General features: G+C 50.2%; 1 protein-coding gene across 1 annotated transcript; it reads left to right on the top strand.

The window, feature by feature from the left end:
- Positions 1–6,292: 6,292 nt before the first annotated feature.
- LAMP1 (lysosomal associated membrane protein 1) lies at positions 6,293–23,584 on the top strand. The gene is made up of 9 exons (XM_030314491.1): positions 6,293–6,513; positions 11,495–11,616; positions 13,449–13,668; positions 13,786–13,944; positions 20,295–20,482; positions 21,020–21,145; positions 21,900–21,966; positions 22,036–22,206; positions 22,627–23,584. Exons 1-9 carry the CDS (start codon positions 6,462–6,464, stop codon positions 22,764–22,766), a joined length of 1,245 nt encoding a protein of 414 aa, XP_030170351.1. The 5' UTR covers positions 6,293–6,461; the 3' UTR covers positions 22,767–23,584.
- Positions 23,585–24,004: the final 420 nt, after the last annotated feature.

The raw sequence follows: 24,004 nt of genomic DNA on the forward strand, positions 1-24,004 counted from the left end.
TGGTCACACGAACACCAAGTAGACCTTGGGACAAGGAGTATTCCCAGAGAGGAAGAGGCTGTTTCATAGAGAAAGGAGGCACTCATCAGATTTAACCCTGAATGTACCGGGCTCTTGTGACGGCATCAGAACACATGGAGCAGAACCTGACGGAGCTGGAAAGAGCAAGCAGAGACACAGACAAATCCGTGAGTTCAGTCGGAGGCTTCAGAATTCTCTCGTACCTGACGAACAGGAAAAACACAGACCCACCTTATGGATAATTACACAATACTACACCCAACAGCAGCACATCCTTTCCAGTGCTTGGGGACATGCGTCAAGGTAGGCATACAGGGGGACATCAAACAAGTCTCATGCTTAAAAGGCCTGAAATTCTACAGAATATGTCTTCTGACCACAATGGAATTAAATTACAAATCTTAAGAAATAATACTAAATAAAAATTCAAAATCTAACAGGAAGAGCACTGTTAATAACTAAATGCTTGGAAATTAAGCAACACACTCTTTCTTTGAAGATATTAAGTAATCTCTGGACCTAACATGGGGCCCAAACTTAACAAGCCTGTGGGGAAAACAAAACAACTTACAACACTGAGATCAAGAGTCACACATTCCTCCGACTGAGCCAGCCCCAGCTGGCTTCTAAATAAATACGCCAGTAATTCTAAAACAGATAAAGTAAGTAAATGATACACTTTTAAATAAATAAGCCATGAGTCAAAACCCACAAGGAAAATTAGAAGATATCTTGAATGAATAGGAAAACACAACATATAAAAGTGTACAAAATACTGCTAAAGAGATGCCTACGGGGAAATTGACGGCTTCAAATGCTTCCATTAGAAAGAGGAAAGGTTTAAATACAGTGATGTAAGCATCTACCTTCAAAAGCCAGAAACAGAAGAGCAACTTAAAACCAAAGTAAATAGATGGAAGGAAATAGTACAAGTAGACATCAAAGAAATGGAAAATGGATAGAGGAATCAATAAAATCCAAAGCGGTTTGTTCATTTGAGAAGGCCAACAGAATGGAAGAGCCTTTAGCTGGACCAGTTAAAGACAGAGGTTAACAAACGTTATTATCAACACCAGCAATGAAAGGGCATGGTGACAGATCCTAGGGAGAACGTCGCAGGTCGGTTTATGCCAGTGAATTCTACAACTTAGACGGCACAGCCAAATGCCATGAAATTCACAAATTATCCAAGTGGACACAGGAAGAAACAGAATAATGGAATTTATAGTTTAAACTCTTTCCACAAAGAAAACCCCAGGAACAGAGAGTGTACTGGTGAATTCTATTAAACCTTCAAGGAAGAAGTAACACCAATCTTACACAGCCTTTCAAAAACCAGGAGAGAATACCTCACACCTATTTTTGAGTCCAACATCACCCCAATACAAAAACCAGACAAGAAACTTTTAGACCAAATATTAGCAATTTGAGTCCAGCAATATATAAAATCAATACACCAAAACCTAGTGTAATTTTCCTCAGAAGTAGAAGGTTGATTGAACATTTGAAAATCTAAGAAGAAATAAAAACATATAATCATCTCAATAGAAGAAGCATTTGATGAAGTTTAACACTGTTGATTTAAAAAACAACACCTAGCAAACTAGGAATAGAAACGAACTTCCTCACATTTACTAGAGATTTAAGTTAACATTACGCTACATGGCAACAGACTGCAAGCTTTGGCCTGGAGGCTGGGACGAGGCTGGGGTGGAGGTCTTAGCCACTGCACCAAGACAGGAAAAAGAAAGAAAACTCATAGAGATGGGAGGGAGTTAGTAGTCTTTATTCACACGACATGATCATGGGGGTAGAATGAATCAAGTCTACAAAACTGCTACCAGAGCTAATGAGCCAATTTAGCAAAGTCACAAGAGGTCACTAAACAAAGGTCAACCGTATTTCTTTCCACATTCTAGCAACAACCAGAGAATGAAATTTAAAAGTACGGCCCCATTCACAGTAGCACCCAGAAATGTGTGGGATACAGAGAGAGAGAGACTACAGACTATGCACAAAGACATGTCCCCTGAAAATGAAAATAATTTAAAGGAGAGTAAAACAAACGAAGAGCCGCATCCAGTTGTTAACGCGTCCACTTTCTCCAAGGTGATAAGTACATTCGATGCCCGCCAAAATCCTTTATAGAAAATGGCAAACTCCTTTTAGAATGCCTACGAAATTCAAAGAGTCAACGCAACTTGTAAAAGAACAGTTGGAGAGCTTACTCTCCTGAACTCTGCCAGATCTTTTGTGAAGCTAGAGACGGAGGCACCGTGGCGTCCGTGCAGATGAACCGAACGCATCAGGAAATGCCACGGCATGCCCACCTGTATGCAACCACGTCACTTTCAACAAAGATGCCAACGTAACTTAATGGCTCAGAAAAGTCGTTTTGTCAAATAGCTGTCATATATGGGGGGGGGGGAGAGGAATGAACACCGATTTTTATCTCACACCTTGATCGTAGGCCCAATTGTAAAAGTTAAAACCATGAAACATCTAGAAGAAAACACAGGAGAAAATCATTAAGATGTTGGGAAATACAGAGATTTCTTAGAACACAAAAAACATGAAGCCTGAAGGAAATACTGACCATTTAGATTTTAATTAAATTTAAAGCTTACTTTTTGAAAGATACTATTAAGAAATATAATAGCAAGCCACATAATGGGAGAAAATATTTACAACACGTCAAAGTATTTCTATCCAGACTATATTAAAAAACAAACAAACACTTAGAACTCAAAAGCAATAAATCATTTTAACAAATTAGGACAAAGTTTGAACAGACACTAACCAAAGAAGATGGGTGAGTGGTTATAAGGCACATGGAAGGAATTTTCATGGCAATAGTCCCCAGGAAAATGCAAACTAGTCACAATTAGTGACAATGATGCAGCTATCCTGATTGCTTTTAATTGGGAAGGCTGGTAATATCAAGCGTTGATAAGGATGTTACTGTTGATGTGAATATAGAATAGTGCCACTGCTTTGGAAAAGTATTCAACTGTTTCTTTTTAAACACAGACTCCCTTATGACCCAGCTTTTCCATTCTGAGGGATTTCCCAGGAGAAAGGAAAGTATCATCTGCCCAATGACACGGTTTTGAACAGTCATCACACTTTATTCGTAACAACACTGTCTTTCAGCAGGTGAACGGGTAAACAGGTGTCGTGCAGGGGAATCCACCCCATCCCCTCTGAGCAGGTCATGGGGTAACATGTGTTGAAGTATCTTTGTGTTGCTTTCAGTTCCCGTTCTGTCTCCCACCATTAGTAAAAGGCTCTGGTTAGCCACATCTCATTTCTCAAACTAGCACAGGCCCTAGTTAGCACCACCCCAGACCCCAGCGTCCACAGACAGCAACAGGTGAGTATGTCACTGGGAACATGAGCATACCTGAACTTTCACAATTACTCCTGCTCCAAATGACTTGGAACTGTTTTGAGTTAATCTGCTTTCCAAGGAAGTAAACGTTTTGGTTCTTTTTTATGAGAGTTCCTTTTTCATAGCTCTCTAAAAGGAAGACTGCCTTGGTTTAAGTACTTCAAGGAATCTGTGGAAAGGAAGTTGTCAGAGATGTACACAAGACACGTATAGATGTTCTCAATGGCATGATTTATTTTGAGAGAGAAAATGAACAGGTGGGGAGGGGCAGAGAGAGAGGGAAAGAGAGAGTCCCAAGCAGGCTCTGTGCTGTCAGCATGGAGCCCGATTCGGGGCTCGAACTCATGAACTGTGAGATCATGACCTGAGCCAAAATCAAGAGTCGGACACTTAATTGACTGAGCCACCTAATGCACCTCAATGGCATTATTTTTCTAAATAACTTATTTTATTTTAGAGAGCACATGCACACGTGCGACCAGGGAAGAGGGGCAAAGGACGAGAATCTTGATATCAGCACCCTGGGATCATGACCTGAGCTGAAATCAAGAGTTGGACACTCAGCCAACTGAGCCACCCAGGCACTACTCGTGGCATTATTTTAAACACCAAGAAAGTAAAGGCAGTCTAAGTGCCTTAAAGGAGAGGACTGATTTTCACAAGTGCTGGGTGAGAGGGGGTCTCGATTCTCTCTCCACGCAATAGCACACATTTCACTTGAAAGCTTATGGTTTTCTATTTTTCTGACATGTTATTCATTCACTTATTCTGTAAACTTACAGTCTTACACTTTTCAGCCACGATTTACTTGGCTTTTGTATAATTAATAAACCAAAAGTAAAAGTTCTTGCTGTAAACGGGCAAGAGAAGTGGGAAAGAGAAGTGAAAAATCTTGTCCCCAGGTAGTAAAGCACAGGAGGTGGCACAGACCCAGCTCTCACTGTGAGCGGCCCCACAGAGAGCGCCTCCTCCTTGCAGGCCCAGTGCTGGGAAACCTTACTATTCTGCAAGTGACTGCCAGCCAGTTCGTGGGCAAAGAAAAAATGATGGAGAACTTGAGTGAAACAGAAATACAAGCAAATGCTCCAGCTGATGTGACCAGGCAATAGAAAATGTTATGCCCTTTAACGGTCGCTGGCGGGGTATAAACTGCCAATATGTACTACACACCATTGCTTTTTACCTAGTAAATTTGTTGTGTTTATTTCAGTGACTATCCATCTCATGTGTCTTTTTTTTTAATGTTTATTTATTTTTGAGAGACAGAGACAGCGTGAGCAGGGGAGGGGCAGAGGGAGAGAGGGAGACAGAGAACTGGAAGCAGGCTCCAGGCTTCGAGCTGTCAGCACAGAGCCCAACGCGGGGCTTGAACTCACAGACCATGAGATCACGACCTGAGGGGAAGGCAGACACTTAGCCAGCTGAGCCACCCAGACACCCCTCGTGTCTTTCAACACATGGCAGCTCCAGCCTCACTGGGTTCATCCTCACGTTCCCCTTATTTGTAAGTTCTTCCACAGTGCGAAACCTGCAAAGCATCTACTTAATGTGTTTAACACCCTAAAACAGTATTTTAAGAACTGCTAACTCCTACCCCTGCGAACATTAATAAAGGGAAACCTTGTTTAGAATGGAGGCCGGGTGGGGAGGGGACTGCCTGGGGGGAACGCGCATGCCCAGCCACTGTCCTCAAGTGCAGATCTAACAGGAAGTCTGATTATATGTTAGAAGCTGAGAGGAAGGGAAGCTGGACAGAAATGACAACAAGGAAGAACACAAAATTTACGAAAAGCAAACAAACATTAAGAACTAAGGGGGGAAAGCCACCAGAATCAAGGACTGTTCAGTAGAGTGACCGGCAATAATCAACACACCTGCACTGAAGAGGCTCCAGGAACATTCCAGAGGTGGTGAGCTGGGGAGATCTCAGTGAAGCCACAGGACAGGAGAGGAAGGAAGGAGCTGGGAAACTGGGTGTCTGAGTAACTGTAGCAGCCAAGGTGGGGGGAGGTAAAGGGAGGGGTGCCAGAGCTCCAGAAGGCAGTGAAAGACAAGACCCAGGGAGCCTTTAGGCAACCAGGGAAAGGTGCCTTTACAACACTCAGGCAATAAGGAGTGAGGCAGAAAGGTATTTCCGGAAGGTTCTAGAAGCACAAAGACTCGGATTTCCTTTGCCGTGGCACGCGGGGATATAAGCAACACCAGCGTTTCCGAACGTTCTAGACAAATGGTGCCCCCCTCCACGACCCGTTCCGACACATCCTTCAGGAGGGCGTCACAGCTGGCAATCACTGTATAACCTCTGAACCCCATTCCTCCAAGATTTCGTCTAGCCCTACGTTCCGCACTCTGAGTTGTTTACAAAAACGGGTTTTGGTTTGTTTCAAACGTGAGCTGTGACATTCGGTACACGTGTTCCACCCCTCCCCACCCTTGTCCCCCCACTTCAGCCTCCTCAAGCGTCAGTCGACCAGAGGAGCCCCGCGGCCAGAGTGCCCCACGCCACGAGAGAGGAGCACGTTAGCACTGCGGCCCTTGAGGAAACCCGCAGCCAGCGCGGGCCTCCCTGCGTCCCTGGGGCCCGGGGCGTCTCGGGTCGCGCGCCTCGGCAGAAAGCCGCCCTTCTCCGGGGTGACCGTCGTCGTCTCCTTCGGCGGACGCCTCGCCGGCGGCGGAGGCGGGGAGCTGCCTCCCCAAGCGCTCGCGGCGCGCACTTTCGGCTTCAAGTGGCCCAGAGGCCGAGGTGCGCGTCACGTGGCGCCACGGTCACGTGCCCACAGGTCACGTGCGAGGCCGGTTCCAACCCAGGGGAAGACGCCGTGCCCTCTCGCTCTCGCGAGATCCGCGGGGGTCACGTGACGGTGCGGGCGCGGCGCGGCCTCACGTGACGGGCGCCGCCGGCCGAAGGGTCTCCTTCCTGCCGCGGGCGCCGCAGCGGCCGGGCTTCTGGACCCCAGGACCCTACCCCGCCCTCACGCCGGCCCCCGGCCCGCCCGCGGCCCAACCGCCCTCGACCCGCTCGGCTCCGGCCTCGGCAGCCCTCGCGCCCATGGCGGCCCTCGGCGGCGCCCGGCGGCGGCCTCTGTTCCTGCTGCTGCTCGGTGAGGGGCCGGGGACGCCGGGGCAGGGAGGGGGGCCGTGGGTTGGGGTCCCCGGGGACTCGGGGCGGGGGTACCCGGCGGCCGCGGACGATGCGGGGCGGAGCCGGTTGGGGGGGTAGCGGGCCCGCGAGTCGTCCCCGCCCCGGCGGAAGTCGGCACTTGGGGGCCGGCCTGGAGCCCTCTGGCCGCTGCCTGAGGAGTTGGGTCGAGATGTCAGCTGAGGGCCACCGAGCTCGTTCTCCGGGTGTTAGGGTGGAACTAAGTGGCTTGTGGGTTTCGGGACGGCTGTGGTTTAGCCACGGAAGACCGAGTGAAGCTGTGCAGCCCGAGACGGCGGTACCTGCGTGGTCCTTCTGTCCCCCGCCCCCCGGGGGATACGGCTCCTACCGAGGAGGGAGGAGGGCGACGTGTTGGTCCGGACGCTCAGAATATGTCTTTTGTGCTTTAACTTTGCCCTTCTGGGACGGCTGCGAGTGCTGTCCCCTGCGCTGCTTTGCTGTGAACTTCAGGTTCGGGTGACATTTGGGAGCGCCCGCAGCGGGTACAGTGCGAGGTCGGCGGCCCCAAGCCGCGGCCGCACAATGGCAGTATTGTTTTCTAGCGAGTGGTCGGTCGTCAGGAGCGCTGCCTCCGTTCCCGAGTCAAAGCGCGGGACCCCATCAGTGCGGATCTCAGAGCGGTCGGCGGGCGCTCGGTGTGCGATTGACTGAGTTTTGTTCTCGTTTTCTGGTCTCATGAGAAAGAGGAATGTGCGCCGTCTCCTAAATCTGCGCAGATGCCCTTGGTGAACCTGTCTGCGGTGCCACACCCTTTCACCCCGCTCCCAGTTAACACGGGAAGATCATCCGAAAGGCAGAGTTTGAAATATCCGGGAGACAATTCCCGGAGCTCACGCGAGCTCACACGATGTGGATGCACGTTACAGTACACACCTGCCCGGGGGTTCTGGAAATAGGTCTTTTTCTACTGTAAATTGTGCGCCTGTGAATGGGTGGATTTGGATGTCACCTGTTTGCCTGTTGTGTAAAGTGAGTTCTCTGAGCTGCATGAATAGCCACCAGGCGTGACCTTATTCCCTCGGTACACCCTAAGCTGCCCTCCCTGGCAGTGTAGCTACAAGAGGAGTTGGTGGAACAGGTTTGGCGGTGTTGGCCGGCAGCGTGTTAGGTATTAGAAGAGCTCGCCCTCAAAGGGAAGAGAAACCTCTTTAGCTCCCTGCGGGTCAGTAGCTGGGCATATTGTACGTGTAGTTAACTTTCTAATCCCTATTCCACTGTATCTTTCTAAGTTTTATGTTCAGTTAAAATCCAACTTTTAGGAAAGGCGTATTAATTTGGATTTAGGTCTTTTTAAAACGATGTTTATTTTGATGTATAATTTTACCAAAAAGCATCTTTTCTGAAAGCATATTTCAAACTTCGAAATTACTAAATTCTCCTTCGTTAATAATTAGACATTTCTTAAAGCTGCTTTTGTGTTTGAATACTTGGTAGAAAGCATAGACCAGGGTGAACTGAAACCGTCTGACACTTGAGATGAAGTGTAATTGCGTAATGGGACTCTTTAAACCACTGGTGTCAACTAGATGACTTCCTTCCCCTTACTCTAGTTAACATGACTGTTGATTGTGGAAGTTTGTTAGCTACTCGGGTTGGTGACCAAATTCTTAATGGTGTTTGAGACCAAAATGTTCGAGGCCTGTGATTTTGAACTTCTTTTGTTAGGCCCCAGGCAGTGTCCGTCCTCCCTTCTCTCTGCATCTGCGGGACGTGACTACACGCATGCATGGCATGAGCTTTCACTGGAACGTCATTCCAGTCGTGCTGTGATGATGTTTCCACCTTGGGCCTCACACGTAGTAAGTGCTCGGCACTTACCTAGACTCTGTTCTGTAGCGGTGGTCCCTAACCACACGTCCATGTCCACGCTTTGGAAGTGTCCGTGCTCATGGCCTGTCCCTCCAGGCTGTGATTCGGAGTGTGGGAAGGAACCTTCCTTCCCACTAAAGGACGTGCTTCCTTTAGTCATAGGTGGTTATGTGTCACTGATTAAAAAGAAAAATACTGGATTTAAAAGAATCAAGTAATGACAAACTAGGAGGTATTTCTTCTAAAAAGCTTAACGAAGAAATGTATTCACTTGTTCCTTTGGATGGCAGCTTCTTTTATTTCAAAAATGAGCATTTTGTCATTTGAAACGTATCCACTCACTCAGCAAGTTTTGGCGCTCAGTTCCCAATTGCTCAGCACTCCCTAGCTGTGTGACCTTAAGCAAGTTAGGTCCCTGTCCCTTAGTCTCCACAGCTGTGAAAGGGAATCGCAGTAGCGTTTACCTGTTAAGGTTGCCACGATAGTTGAATCAGCTGCAAAGTGCTTGGCGCAGGTCCTGGCATGTAACACGTGCATAACAAGTGCTTGTTAAGTGACATAACTTATTTGACATTTTCCGTCAGGTTCTGAGGGTTTAGTGACGAACTCGATGGGTGAGGTCTATATGGCTCTGTTTAAATACTGTCAGTGAGCATTAAAGCCATTGCTATTGCCCTGTACTGTGTGCTGCTGTCCACTGGCTCCTTTGATACTCCCATGACCCCGAGGGGTCAGCACGCTTGTTCTGGTCCGTGGGCGCATAAACCGAGGGCAGCGACTGCTGCCGGCCCCAGGTCACACAGCTAGTGAGTGGCGGAGTCTGCAACAGAACCAGACTCGCTTCCCACAGCTGTACTTGTGTCAGAAGGGGATTCCTACCGGTGAGGGTACCTTGAAGGAATAGGCTGAAGTTACTCATTTATGTGGTCCCCGGAGAAATGGTGGAGTCCGCACCTGTGTGCTGGATGGACCGCCACAGGCCAGGGAGCAAGCTTGTTAGAGGGCCACAGACAGCTTCTGACAGCATGCATAAGTTTCTCTTGCAAGTGTGCGATCTGATGCTCCCAGAGACGTTTTTCTCCGGACTAAAATTTGGCTTCTGGGGATAAGTTTCTTGTTTTAGTAATTGAAAGTTTCTGGCCCCTCCAGAATAATTGTGGATATCTAGTGTTGGTAAAACTTACTTTAAATTTGCTGTTGTAATACTTGTTTTACTTTGAAAGCTCATACCCTCAGCATATTTACTAAGTGAAAACGTTCTGTGACTGAAAAGTTATTTAACGTGAAATAGTTCCCAATGAAGTGCTTGGAGTCAGTAAAAGGGTGTTAATGACTTAAGGAACTAACTTCTGGAAAGGCAACTTGGTTAGAACTGCTGTGTGTGTGCTCCTGTGAGAGGGAGCCATCTGCCCTGTCTGTGGCATGCGTGGTCACACAGTAACTCCAGCAGCCAGGCCAGAACCACGGCCATGTGAGGGCATCTCAGGCCTGAGAGAGCCCTGGCGGCAGGGTGGGGGGGTGGGGGTGGGGGCGGGTAGCAGCCGTGCGCTCCTGGTCTGGGTCAGCGTCCCTCACACACTTGCTTCTGCCCGCCGAGCCTGCTTCCACCTTGCTGGCCTCTCTGAACCGCTGGTGCCCTTAACCCATCCCTCTCCAAAGGCACGGGGATGATTTCTCTGTTTTTAAAATCCTTTACTGAGTTAAAAACAAGCTGTGGAATTTTCTCTAGGTTTTACAATGGAAATTCATTTATCGGAGTTGCCTTTAGTGTAACCTGAGTTTTCAGGGGCATAGGTTAAGAATTCGCAAAACAGACAAAAACTGCACAGGTTTCTTGTTTGCCATAGGTTGCTGCTTTTTCCTGCAGCAGCTTCTCTGTGAACCTAGATTTTGGTGTTTCCCGTACCAGAAGAATACGGGAAGGTATGTGGGGTTTCTGGCTACTTTTTGCTTTATGCTTGAATAGTAGTTGGCTTTAAAGATTTTATTTTGTGAAAGTCGCAAGAGTGTAATAAACTGGGTTCGTTAGGGTCATTTATTTTTTGGGGGGCAGGGATTTTAGAATGAAAAGTTAATCGAGTGTGTACTGAGTGTCTTCAAAATGTGCCTGTGTCACATGTATGCCTGGAGTGGTTGGAGTGTCGGGAAAAGGTGTGCGGGGACTGGCAGGAATGTCACTGGAGGGAGGGCACGTCACTTCTGACCCCCACGGCACCCAGTGCTGGCAGACTAGTTCTTGGTTTCAGAACTAGTGAAAACACCCATTTTTGTTGCAAGAACAGTGTACTAACATGTGGCTTGGGAAAATTACCTACTGCTCTACCACAGTGGTCAGATGATATTCGCTGCTAAACCCATCAGAGCTATAGGACATCAAGAAGCCAGAGATGGCTCTGGCCCTGAGAATTTGAAGAGGAAATCGCTAGCCACCATCACTGTTGAGCTGGAGGGACCCATGAGAGCTTCATTCTGTCCCTTCCTTCAGGGATGTGGCAGCCCTGCCTAGATGAGTTGACTGATGGCCTGATGTGCAGCCAAGTCTAGGTTCAGTTGAATCACTGGTTTTTAAGGATGTTTCTGAAACTTGGCGAAGGACTCGGATCTGTGAGTCTGTGGCTTTTCTTGCCACACCAGCGGTCCATGAGAAGTAACAAGAGATCTAACTTTAAATAGTTTAGGACCACAGCAAAAGATTCCCCAGTTCTCCCATGGGCTTCTGTGGAAGATCGGTATTCAGGTTGAGTTGTGCCTCCGGGACCCTGGTACATCTCCCAGAGACCCTCTGAGGACTGAGTGCAGAGCAGCATGTGCCTAGGTTGACCCGGAAATTGACATGTGACCTCCCTGTCAGTACCCTGACATCAGGCATTAAAGAGCTATTGGTCAGGTGGGCAGACTAGTGGGTTTAGAGTTAACGTTTCCAGGAGCCTATCTAGGAGGAACAGGAAAGACAGCCCAGCTGAACCCAGCCTCGGTAACCCACATCTCGATCTTGTAAGCAGCACAGTAGTATTTCCTAATAAAGTCCATTATTGCCACAGCTAGAGACCACAGAAGTGCCCAGTTGTATTTTCAAAACCTTGTTTGGATATTTCTGTCTTTCCTGGAGTTAGCAGGCCTCCTACATGGCACGGCGGCCACGTTTGTGGTGACGGACGGCAATGGGACGGCTTGCATCATGGCCAACTTCTCTGCTGCCTTCGTGACCATCTATGATACCAGGAACGGTCCTACGGTAGGAAGCACCAGGGTCCTTCATGCAGGGTGTGGTGTGTTTGAAGATGTTTGTTATTATCGTTTCAAATAAATGTTTGAGAAATGACCTCACCGTAGCACAGTTCCCCTGTGCCGTAGTAGTATCCTCCTCCGCTCATCAGTAGCCTATACTACTGTATATACTGAAGGTGCAGTCAGATATGTAAACCATTTTATTCCCTGCTCTTGCTGTTCTATGAATTTTTTTTAATGTTTGTTTATTTATTTGGGGGAGAGAGAGGGGAGGGGGCATGCAAGCAGGGGAGGGGCAGACAGACAGCAGGACAGGATCCGAAGCAGGTTCCAGGCTGTCAGCACAGAGCCCAGTGCGGGGCTCGAACCCACAGACTATGAGATCATGACCTGAGCCGAAGTCAGACGCTCAACCGACTGAGCCACCCAGGCGCCCCCTGCTTTAACGGTTTTATATGAGTGTAATCCCTGTTTTCCTCACGATTACTTTTTGTGATCACAGTGCAGTGTTCTCTTATGTCGATCAGCCTCATGTGTTGGAGCCTCTCCTGTTTTCTGTTTTCTGATGTACTTTCGTGCTCAGGGCACAGCGGTGTGAATACACTTTTCCTGATGTGTTGAATTTGCTTTGGATAAACCACTAGGCTCCAGGAATTGCATATAAACAGCTGAGCAATGCTGCAGGCTGTACTCGTCCAAAATGCCCCTCATTGTTTTCTTAAAATAACTTGCACTTCTACGGGATGAAAGGGTTTTTTGAATTTATTAGATTCCTAACAAGTAAGCTGCATCTGTATTTCTTTGTCAGTTACCCACTAGTGGACATCATGCTTCTTTTTCACATTTACTCCTGTATGTATCTCTAAACCAAATTTTGTTTTTAGTTCTTTGTTGAAACCACCATTTTTCCTTGCCCACCTCACAGAGCAGTGGTGGGGCCCCTGGACTTTGTGCCAGGTGCTTAGGCCCCATCTGGCCTCCACGTAAACATGGTCACATTCCAGACCAGAGAGAAACGGGCAGGCTCCGTCCCGCAGGAGTGTCTCAAGTTACAGAGACTCGTCCAAACACTTTTGTTGTCCTTGCTACATTACTTGTTTTGTGTTTGGATTTTTAAAATATCATTTGGACATATATTATGTTACACAGATGGGATTGCCCACGTGCTGTTATGTGCCTTACTCTTCTCCACCGTGTTGGTCTCTGTCACCTCGCAGAGTTCTGTTGTCTCAGGAGCAGCTTATCCGCGGCTCACTTAGCCGGTCCTGCTCGTTTCCAGGGTCACCCGGTGGTTCTGTAGTTTTGTCTGTAATGGTAAATTCAAACAGTTCTGCAGCAAACATCTTTTTCTCTGTTTAAAGAGACTTTAAGTGCAGTCGACACCCGATGTTACATTAGCTTCAGGTGTGCAATTTAGGATTTGACAAGTTTGTTCCTTATGCTGACTACACATGTAGCTACCGTGGGTCCCATGAAGAGACCTGCTCTTTAAACATTTTTATAGCACACGAGTAGTGATGGTTTTCTCAAATATAAATACATAGCTCACTTGAAGGCCAATATGAATTATTTCAGTTAACCAAGATCACTTTAGTTTAAAAATGCTACAAATTAAAATTATGTTAATTGTCCGCTTTGTCTTACACTTGAATTATTTCTCAGTCTGTACTGACACATAATCCTGACTTTACTAATGTTTTTATCGATGTCGGAGGTGAATGTGCTCACTGCAGCCTCTGAGGTGGGGGGCTGATGTCCCTCTTCCTGAAGGTCTTCCTTGGTGCATCTGAATCGCTTTAGTGGCTTGCGTTCTGACTGGGTGTGTGTCCTTTGTTCTAGAATGTGACCTTCGACCTACCACCTGATGCAGCAGTGTTAAACAGCAGCAGCTCCTGTGGTAAAGAGAACGCGTCTGCCCCCAGTCTCGTGATTGCTTTTGGAAGAGGACATAGACTGACCCTCAATTTCACAAGAAATGCAACCCGTTACAGTGTTCAGCTGATGGGTTTTATTTATAACTTGTCTGACACACAGATTTTCCCCAACGCAAGCTCCAAGGGTAAGAACCCAAACCGACCAGTTACAAAGTTAAGAAAATCGGGTTGGAGAGGGCCTAAAATTTTAACTAAGTACTTCACATAGTTAAAAATTGATTTTTTTTTTTTTTTAAATACAGAAATCAAGACTGTGGAGTCTGCCACTGACATCAGGGCAGACATAAATAAAAAATACAGATGTGTGAGCAACAACCAGATCCACATGCACAACGTCACTGTCACGCTCCATGATGCCACCATCCAGGCGTACCTTGCCAGCAGTAGCTTTAGCAAGGAAGGTAGGACACTGCCTGTGGCCCTGGTGCCCAGGCCCAGCTCAGTGCGTGCAAGCGTGGCTGTGAGCCTGTGCCTGAGGAAGATGTGTGTGAGTAAGCATTTGTGCGGTGGGGGACTGCGTGCAACTCACACCTTTGAACTGCCCACCAAACATGTTTTTCTCTTGAAAGGAGGTGATCTCTTTAGGTGAGGTAGGACAAACACTGATTTTAAAAGGGTAAAAGGGAAAAGCAGTTGAAACTCTCTGTGTCTTCCTTTGTTGGGAAGCTAATGAGGTCAGGGTCACAGAATCTTCCAGTTCAAGCCAGCTGTCTTTTCATCAAGACCTAGGCTTATCTCTGTCCAGCTTGACGGGCCCGGGGGTGGATGGCAGAAGGACCTGAATGCCTTTCTGGGCAGGTTGGCTGGGGGGGGGGGGGTGGTCATGACTCCTCAGGGAGGCACCTGCCAGCTCAGCTCCACTGGTGGGCTCTGGGGTCCGACAGACAGGGCTCCAGACCCCTCCTAGCTCTGTGGTCTTGGGTAAGGTAGTCAGTCTCTTGTCTCCTCCCCTTGTAGAGTAAAAATAATAGTCTGTTTTAGGAGGTTCTTAGAGTTAAAAAGGAAATTTATACGTGGTGTTTATGTCAGTGCCTGGCTGAGAGTAAATACTGAGGAGTGTTATCGTTCAACTAGGACTGAAGAAAGTTCTCTTCCCCAGTCCTGCCAGTCAGCTCACAGATCACTGTTATTTTCCAGAAGGGTGAGGGGCTTGGTTGTCTTAGAGAACTTGCCTGTCCTTTTCGGTGTTTAGCCGTGCTTTTGTGAGCCTTCAATTTCAGCGGCCCCAGCAGTGTGGCTGGAACACTCAGGTGACTGCTGGCTGCGTGGCTGATTTGCACTGAGTTACTGGTGCTGATGGGCCCAATGGGCCGGCTGGGCCCCTGTGCGGTTGGGTACAGCCCTCCTGAGAGGCATTCGTGCCCTCCGCAAGGCCCTGTGCAGCCCACCTCCGCTTCTGTTATAGCCAGGAAGCTAAACGTGGTTTTTCCGTGCTTATCAGTTTAAGGTTAAAAGGAGTCGAACATTTCACAACACATGAAAATTACATGAAAGTCAAGCTTCAGTGTCCATAACTAAAGTTTCCTTGGAACATAGCCTCATTTATTCGTATACCTGTTTCTATGGCTGCTTTTGCATTCACACTGGCACAGCCGGGTGTGCACAGACACCAGACAGCCACAAAGTCTAGAACGTTTGCTGTCTGTAACTGGGAAGACACAACCAGCAGCAATACACAGGGCACAAAGGCAGGTCTGTGTGAGCTGGAGCAGCTCTGGAGGAGACCGGCGGGACCAGCCCTCTCTAGTACCCCCCTTGTGTGGCGAGCTGTGTGTGTGTGTGCACACGCACACATGCACAGGCCGAGGTGTGCACGCTAGCACCCACCTCCCCGAGTGGGGGAGGGACTGCGGGGGGTGGGGAAGTTACAGCCACGCTGAGTGCTTCAGCAGCTGACGCTCACAGGTATGAGTCTCCAAGCAGCTGGGTTTCATCCCCAGCAGAACACCTCAGTCTTCTCCCTCTGGCCTCGAGCAGAAGGGAAGAGCAAAAACTGTCAGAGGCATTGAGAAATGATAGTGCAGTGACCTCACTACCATCTGGGCCTCAGGGTGGCTGTAGAGGATAGCTCCTCACTTTCATGACTTGTTTTCTTCTGCTTGGAAAGCTTCTGAGCACAGAGATGGGCCTGTCCTGTCTGACTTCTCTGAGCCGTGTGGTGCCCAGAACAGGGCTCCAGCTTCTGGCCTAAGATCAGATTGTGACAGTACGGAAATGCTAATCTTTTTTAAGGTTTATCACTTTTTTAAAATAGTGTTTATCTTTTGGAAGAGGTTTAGGTTCACGGAGTTCCCCAACCCCCATCCCCACGCGCACACAGCCCCTCACCGTCAGCTCCCCACGCGCACACAGCCCCTCACCGTCAGCTCCCCACGCGTTGCTTTCCTAGTGGAGGAATGTCTGTGTGTGACTCCACGGGGGAAAGATGCATTCAGTGAAGCGGTCCCTACACCTGAGACCCAGCCACCGACCCCCATCCTCAGAGGCTCCCGCCCCAGCCCCTACACAGTCACCTGGGGGCTTGGCCTTCTGCCCTGGTGGTGGGTCACTCTGAGCCTGCTATGGGCAGTCACCCGTTGTGTCCTGTGAGTTGTTGGTCCGAAGCTTGGTCACTAAGCTCACCCTCAGTCCCCACCTCCTCTTGTGTTCGTGGTTGTCCCTCTCACCAAAGCTTGCTTTCATGTTATGTTAAATCTGCCTCTACGGATACGTCTGTGCTTTGGAAAGGAATCTTGCTGCTTTTTAAAGACACTAGGGCACTCTCAGGAAATCTGCTGGGAGAGGAGGGATAAGAGGTGTCCTGGAGTTACACAGAATATCGTGTACAAGTTGGCACATCCCTGTGGCAGGCTGGAGGGTGTGGTGAGGTCACGGCATGTCTGCGTAGTGTTCCCTGGACAGGAAGGAGTCCTCATAGGGCTTTTGGGCTCCTGTCACTATCAGGTAACATCGTCTGTAATTCCTCTGATCAGTCTTTACTTGGAGTGATAAGAAATGAAGTCTGCAAAAAACAAATCCATGCCCCAAGCTCCAGGGACTGCTCCCCACTCCCTCTACCATGCCACAAACGTGTACACACCACCCACCCACCCCCTGTGACTTATTATTTCGTGGGATGTGGTCCTCCAGTGGCCTAGGTCCAGGCCCAGTGATTGGGGGAGTTCTCAGAGCAACCACGTGGGCAGGGAGGGGCTCCAGAATGGGCTTTCGTTCTGTGGGCAGGAGCCGAGCTGTCCCCAGAAATACTTCAGCAGACCCTGAACAGCACCAGTGTGAGCTGTGTGGGTCCACTCACACATGGATGTTTCCAGTAAACGCAGTACAAAACTGTAAATGTCTTCTTGTGATTGTTTTTTTCTGCCTTCACTATAAGAATACATGATATGTGTTAATAGACTGTGTTACTGCTAAGGCTTCTGGTCAGCAGTGGAGTTCTAATAATTAAGGTTTTGGGGGAGTCCAAAGTTAACATGGATTTTCATCCATGGGGGTCAGCGTTGTTGAAGGGTCAGCTGGAGTTGCTGACGTGACCTGAGCTGTGCTCGAAGCCCAGCTGTGCACTTTGACTCAACCAGCTGTGATCTTGGGGTCTGGTCTGTAGAGAGCCCCCCGGCCTGCCAGCGGCTTGCTACGTCCACTTTTGTCTGTTGTGCTGTTTCTGATGCGGTTTGCAATCAGAGGGACCCGTGTATCCCCCTCCAAGCAGATTTGTTGTAACTGAGCACACATGCTACATGGCAGCATCATTCACATTTAAAATACTTGGTTTCTGTTAAAATTGAGCCATTTGTTTTTTTTTTTATCTCCTTTTGTGCTAATTTCATTCCTCTGGTTCTTAGGTACTTTTTTTTTTTTTCTGGGTCACTTAAATTGAAAGCTTCAGAGAAAAGGTTCCCTGTCAAATCAAATACATTAAGTATATTTTATATTCTTGTAGTCTGTTCTAGTCGTGGATTGACAATAAAGAACTGTTAAATAAACACATTTTCAGAAATAGGTAAATTTTTGGCCACAAATGCCCCTGGAAAGTCAGAATGAGCTGCAGGGGTTGGCACAGGCTTCTGTGGCCTCGCTCTTATGTGCTGTTGTGGGGCCTTGGTTCCCCGTGCCCCTACCTGTGCACTACCCTGAGAAACACCAGGTACTGACACATCAGAGCTTCTGAGAAAGCACAAGGCCAGGCTGCTGGAGTTGGCTTCCCGTTTGGTTGACGAAGGTAGGTTCCGAGGACAGCCTCTCCCCAAGGTCTGTGAGGGGCACGTGGTCATCTCCGTGGAGCGGGCTGGGCGCAGCCGTCCCCGGAGGCTGAGGTGGAGCCGGTGAGCATGTCCACGCTGTGTCCCCGGGAATTGGATTTCCAGCCCTCGGCCCATGCAGACACCTGACTTTGATGGCTTGGCAGAGGATTCGTACTTATTCGTCTTTGTGCCTTCAAGATGTGTGGGCACTTGTGGCTGCCTCTGTGACCGTTAGAAGTTCAAAATAGGAACTTTTTAGTATGGCTGGTCCCAAGCTTGCTTTCCACCCAGTTTGGCAACATTTCTCCCTTAGGAACAACGGCCAGGGTAGCTTCAAGTAAAGGAAAGGAGTAAAGTAAAGGAGTGCTAACGCCACTCTCCTCGCACTCCGTTGGAGACTCCTTGTAACTGTAGCACGCAGGCTCCTCAGGCTGGTCGCTGGCAGATCCTTTGGGGGCCTCCAGAAGCTTCTGAAAATCCTGAGGAGGGGAGCCTTGGCGGGACACGCAGCCTGCACTCTCCTGGGGTCCCTGGTCTTCCCAGGGCCGATTACACACGGGTCGCACTGAGCACACTTGAGTGCATCCTCCGTGTGCTTTCCTCGCTGCAGTGTCTGCCTGGGGGACAGGTTGCGCAGGGTGGGGCTCTCCGTCTGCATTTGGAAAGGGAGGGAAGGGGGCGGGGACTCGTCCTTACACTTGACTGTGCCATTTGTGCTCCCAGGTGGACACTTCGCAGCCTGCCTTATGAGAACAGCAGGTCGTGTGTGCAGGTGCTCGTCACTCTCCCCATGCATGCCACGTGCCCATCTAGGCTGGGATTTGGAAGCCACCTTGTGTTGATGTGGTTTTGCACATTTAATGAGGTCCTGTTCTGTAACAGCTTGGAAAGCAGTGGTGAGGCTGTTCTTAAAGGTGTGGCTATGGTGTCAGCCTGCAGCCCCAGGGAGGAGGCGGGTAGTGTGGCCAGCACACCCTGGGTGGGGACCTCTCAGGCAGCTGTCCCTCCACCAAGAGCCCAGAGGCACACCCACACTATCGTGCCTTTTTTCCATCTTTACCTTCTGTCTAGAAAAGCATTTGACTGTGTGTGATTGTGCTGTGTGAAGGCACACTGGGTGAGTGAACTTCCCAGAGGTGTGGCATCACTTCCATGTCACAGCCCTGCAGGGTGACCTTTCCCATCTCTCCCCTGCCCCCCCCCCCCAGGAGGAAATGGTGGCAAAGTTTCCTTTTAAAGTGGAGCAAGTTCCGGCAGCTTCCCCGTGGGCTCCACATCCACGGCACTGGGTATGGTGGGCCAGCTCCCACGGCCCAGGCTAGCTGAAGTGGGGAGAGGTGGGAGTTGGACAGAAATCGTGTGAATGCTGATCGTCCACAGAAACAGGGCAGTAAGACAGAGGGCTTAACTTGGGGATGATGGTCTCCTGGAGGTGCTGTGGGTCTGGGTGTTTTAGGATGTTACGTGGGAGGCAGGTGTGTGTTCTGTATGCATCTGAGGGAGTGTTCATTTCTCTCTCTTGGTTCAGTCTGCCTTGATTTTGAATGTAAATTTTTGTTCTAAGCAATCATAGTAGGTCAAGTTCTGAGAGACGGAGACACTTAAACTCCTGGGCATGTCCTCTGTGGGGGCACTGTGTGCCCTCTCCCCTCCCCCCTCCCGTGTGCCCCCCTTCACTCCCCCTACCCCCCTGTGCTCCCCCCATGTGCCCTCTCCCCCCCCCCCCCACTATGTCCTCCTGCCAAGGCCTGTCCTGCCCCAACTTCCCTCACTCCTGGATTGTCATCCCTTTCTTAGGAATTTTCACTCACACTTCCTGGGCCTTCTGTCTCCAGGAGGGTGCAGGTGCCTGTACCACCCCCCTTGCTCTGAATAGCTCAGAGCAGCTGGCTCACTGGACCTGGCTGGTCTCAGCTCCAGTCTTGTCCTGCAGGGACTGTCCCCTGACACTCATCCCTGTAAAGGCCTCCTGGGCTTCTCTCCCACGAGCACCTTGCTGATGGCACTAGCTTTGTCCTGGTGCGTGCGTGCGTGCGTGTGTGTGTGTGTGTGTGTGTGTCCCGCCTGCATCTGGGACCTCCAGCACCATGCCTAGTGTGCAGCCTCACAGAGGGTCTTGAATTGTTGCCGTTTGAAGTGGTGTGTAGCTGACTGTCCCAGCAGCAGGTGATGGGGTTCAGGTTGTGTTTACTTCAGTAGAAAGGTTTGTCCTGCAGAAGGGGACAGCTCTGTGAAGGCAGCATTGCCTGGAGGCTGAGCTGGAGGACACTCCAGGCAGAGCCGCGATATGGTGGCAGGAGTGGGGATGGCCCTGTGAGACAGCAGGCCGCTGCCCCATAGTTCCGGAGGGGGGCTGACATGCACTGTCCTCGGACAGGCCGAGAGATCCCGTTCTGCGGGTGTGGCCAGCTGAGAGACTGCTGGGGTTCACGGTGAGCCTGGGGTGGCCGAAGCTTCCGGTGGGTGGCCCTGAGGAACTAGGACTTTGCCTCCTTTCCCACTTGTCCCTCCAGAGACACGCTGTGAGCAAGATGGGCCTTTCCCGACGACCGCACCGCCACCGCCTCCCCGCCCTTCACCATCACCCACGCCAGAGACCCCCTCCGTGCACAAGTACAACGTGAGCGGCGCCAACGGGACCTGCCTGCTGGCCAGCATGGGGCTACAGCTGAACGTCACCTACAGCAAGAGGGACAACACGGTAGGTTCGGCCCTGGGGACCCATCTCAGTGCGTCAGGGCGCTGGTGCATGTGCACACCTCTCATAAATCTGAGAGAGCGGGTTGTGGGGCCTGTCCTGTAATCAGCTTCTTGGCGCACACAGCCAGGCTGCTGTCTTCTGTATGGCCCGTGTCATTGGGACTTGCTCTACTGGACGAGTTTATCGGCCCCTAAGAGAATGTTAAATTCTCCTTAAACTTTTACCAATGCAACTTTTGTGTTCATTGTTACGCTTTTCCTTTGTCCCTGCTGGTGATGGGGGCTGTGGGCTGTGACAGGGAAGGTGCTTGTGGTGGGAGTGTAATGTCCTCGTGAAAGTAGCAACCAGGAGGAGCAGGGAAGATGGTTCTGGAACCCAAAAGTCTGCACTTTGGGTGTTTTCCTCCTCTTGGTTTTGGTTAAAATGATAGAAGCCTTGAAGTTCTCATTTTGAGGTCACTTTGGCCTCCAGAGCGTGGAGGACCCGAAATGGGGCGCGAAAAGAAACTTAGGTAACATGTCTGCTTTTCCTCCTCAGACCGTCAGTGGACTGTTCAGCATCGACCCAAGCAACACGAGCGCCACGGGGAGCTGTGGCGCCCAGCTGGTGACCCTGGATCTCCGGAGCAGCCGCATCCACTCCTTGCTCTTCCAGTTTGGAATGGTGAGGGTTCGTGCCCGCGCCACCTCGCGCCACAGCCCGCATCTGGCCATGGCTTCCCGCCATCGGCTCCCGCACACTATGCCCCAGCCCCATGGAGAATCAGTGAAGGTGCCAGAACCCACAGCTTTGCCCCAGTGAGGACGACGGAGTCTGTTTTCCCCACCTGCCTCTTCCATCAGTGCTTTGGACCCTCAGTCCCCCATTTTCGTTAAGGACACCTCCGTTGGTTTGCTTTATGCAGCAGGTGTCAGGGGGCACCTGTGGCGTGCCCACCATCGCTGTCCGTGCCCCACTGTGCTCAGCCCAGCCTCCACCTCGGGCACTGCCCTCACCCCTTCTTCCAGGGGCGACATCCTGGGTCCTGGGTCCTCTCTTCTTGTCCCCATCTGGGAAGCATAGAAACGCCCTCTGCCAGTGTTTATGATGCTGCAGATTAACAGTCTGGTTTCTCCTGATAAAGTTTATATTAACGTTCCTAAAGTGCCAACGTTTGGAAAAAGTTTGATTTTTTAGAATATGGCTCCTTTAGTCCCTATTTTAACAGAGTCTGATTGTGTAAAAAGGTCTAGGAGGACAAGTCAGCATCTGTGTTCTCGGGATTTATGCGATGCCTTTTATTACAGACTGCGTGTTCCACGGCCTCTTGCTGAAGCTAGAACTGCAGGAGTCAGATTTACTACCAGATGATCCTTTAGGTTTGATGGTAAACATGTGAGTTTGGCAAGTGGTTAAGGATTATTTTCTTCTCTTTAAGGACCCAAATACTAGCCAGTTTTTCCTGCAAGGAATCCAGTTGAATATGACTGTCCCTGACGCCAGAGGTAAGGCCCCCACATCTCACCTGCCTGTGCAGGAGTCCCAGAGCACTCACTCTCAATGTGCCTTTGCAGACCCCACCTTCCAGGCGGACAACAGCTCTCTGAGGGCACTGCAGGCCACCATCGGGAATTCATACAAGTGTAACGCCGAGGAGCGCGTGGAGGTCACGGAGGCCTTTTCTGTCAATATATTCAAAGTGTGGGTCCAGGCTTTCCAGGTGCAAGGTGACAAGTTTGGGTCTGGTGAGTAGCATTGGGGGAGACTGCACGGGGTCTGCAGACTGCAGTTCTGTTTGGATATTTAATCATTTCTGGGTTGCAAGGACAGTTTATGGGGGTGGGGGTCCCCTTTCCCAGTCTCAGAGATTTTTAGAGCAAACTCCCTTTCCCGCATCACCTTGCCTTTGGAAGACCCAGCAGCTCACAGATGCGAACCCAAGGCGCCATTTGCTCAAAGGTAGTCGTTTCATGGGATGGCGCCTGTCCTCCTGAGCCATGAAGGCAGGAGGTGGGGTGTTGTGTCCGGAGGGCCCGGAGGTCCTGACTGTGTCCAAGCAGTAATTGATTAGAACCGAGCCAGGCTGGGGGGAGGGGGGGAAAGCCCGTGTGAGGTCTCGTGGGGACCGTGGCCACGAGCATGGCCCCCTGCCCCGTGTCTCCTAGTGGAGGAGTGCCAGCTGGATGAGAACAGCATGCTGATCCCCATTGCCGTGGGCGGCGCCCTGGCGGGGCTGGTCCTCATCGTCCTCATTGCCTACCTCATCGGCAGGAAGAGGAGTCACGCGGGCTACCAGACGATCTAGCAGGGCCACAACAGCTCGGGCCGGCCGCCACCTCTGGGCCTCCACTCGTCCCCTGAGCTTAGGTTGGCGTGGAGGGCGGCACGCTTTCTTGCAAACTGATTTTCAAATCTGCTTTATCCGATGTGAAGTTCATCTTGCAACATTTACTATGCACAAGAGTATTGAAATGACGGTGTTAATTTTGCTAACTGGGTTAAATATTTTGCTAATGGTTAAAACGTTAATATTTACCAAAGTAGAACTTTCAGGTGGGAGGGAGGAGTGCTTCCCTACATGGGCACTGGCTCCACTATTACTTGGCTCTTTAAGATTCTGCTGTTGGCTTCTTCGTTCCTGACTGAGGTTGAAGCCTCGCCAAGGTGGGGTGCTCCCTGATCTTAGGGCTGAGGAGGGCTGGCTACTTGTTAGGCTTGTGCTTCAGAAGATCTAGAAACAGAAGTACTCCAAAAGGTGAAAATCTGGAACGCTTAAATGAAGTTTTAGAAGCCAGGACGGGCCCGGCCCCCGCGGCGCACAGCTCGGTACTAGGGCACCGGCGCCCCCGCGGCATCGGGCCCTTCTGTCCTCTCCGCGCTCTGCCACTCAAGAGCTGGCACTTTTTTAAAATAGATAAATGGGTGTTATTTTTATTTACCTTTTTGTAAAGTGACTTTCAGTCTTCTGTTTGAGGTTCGGGGTGATCCTGTTCTGCACTCGTGTAAATACTGGGTGTCACGCTCTGCGCTACCCGCTTGCCACTCGGGTGGCTGTGCACGGACGACCCTTCACGTCACGCGTTGCTGTAACAAATGCTAATAAAACATCTCTTTCTTTCTCTGCCTGGACTCTGTGCTTCTGTCAGCTCCCGCCAGAGGTCTCAGTGGGACGCACGGTAGGCGGCAGGCGTCTGTCCCCCAGCGTTTGAGAGAGCTGGTGTCGCGGTAGGTCTTCTGGGTGGTAACTTGGAGGACTGACAGGAGTTGTGTCTGGAGGCAGGTCCTCAGTGGTGACTGAACAGCCCCCGCGAGTGGGAGGAGGGCCGTGGGGGCTCCCCTGTGGGCACCGACCTGGAGCCCCTTGGCCCCACTGCAAAGCACAGGCAGCCAGCAGGGCGCTCAGAGCGTTCAGAGCACAAGCTGGGCCTCAGGTTTATTGTCCTCTTTGCATTTTAAGCAAAGACCTGTGCCTTTCGGGGATCTGTGCACCTTGCTGGTGAGGCTGAAGCCAGCCTGCCTGCCGGGAGCCCTGGGGCCTGGGTG

The sequence above is a fragment of the Lynx canadensis genome, chromosome A1 (genome assembly GCF_007474595.2).
Source record: "Lynx canadensis isolate LIC74 chromosome A1, mLynCan4.pri.v2, whole genome shotgun sequence".
In the NCBI taxonomy this organism is placed as follows: domain Eukaryota; kingdom Metazoa; phylum Chordata; class Mammalia; order Carnivora; family Felidae; genus Lynx; species Lynx canadensis.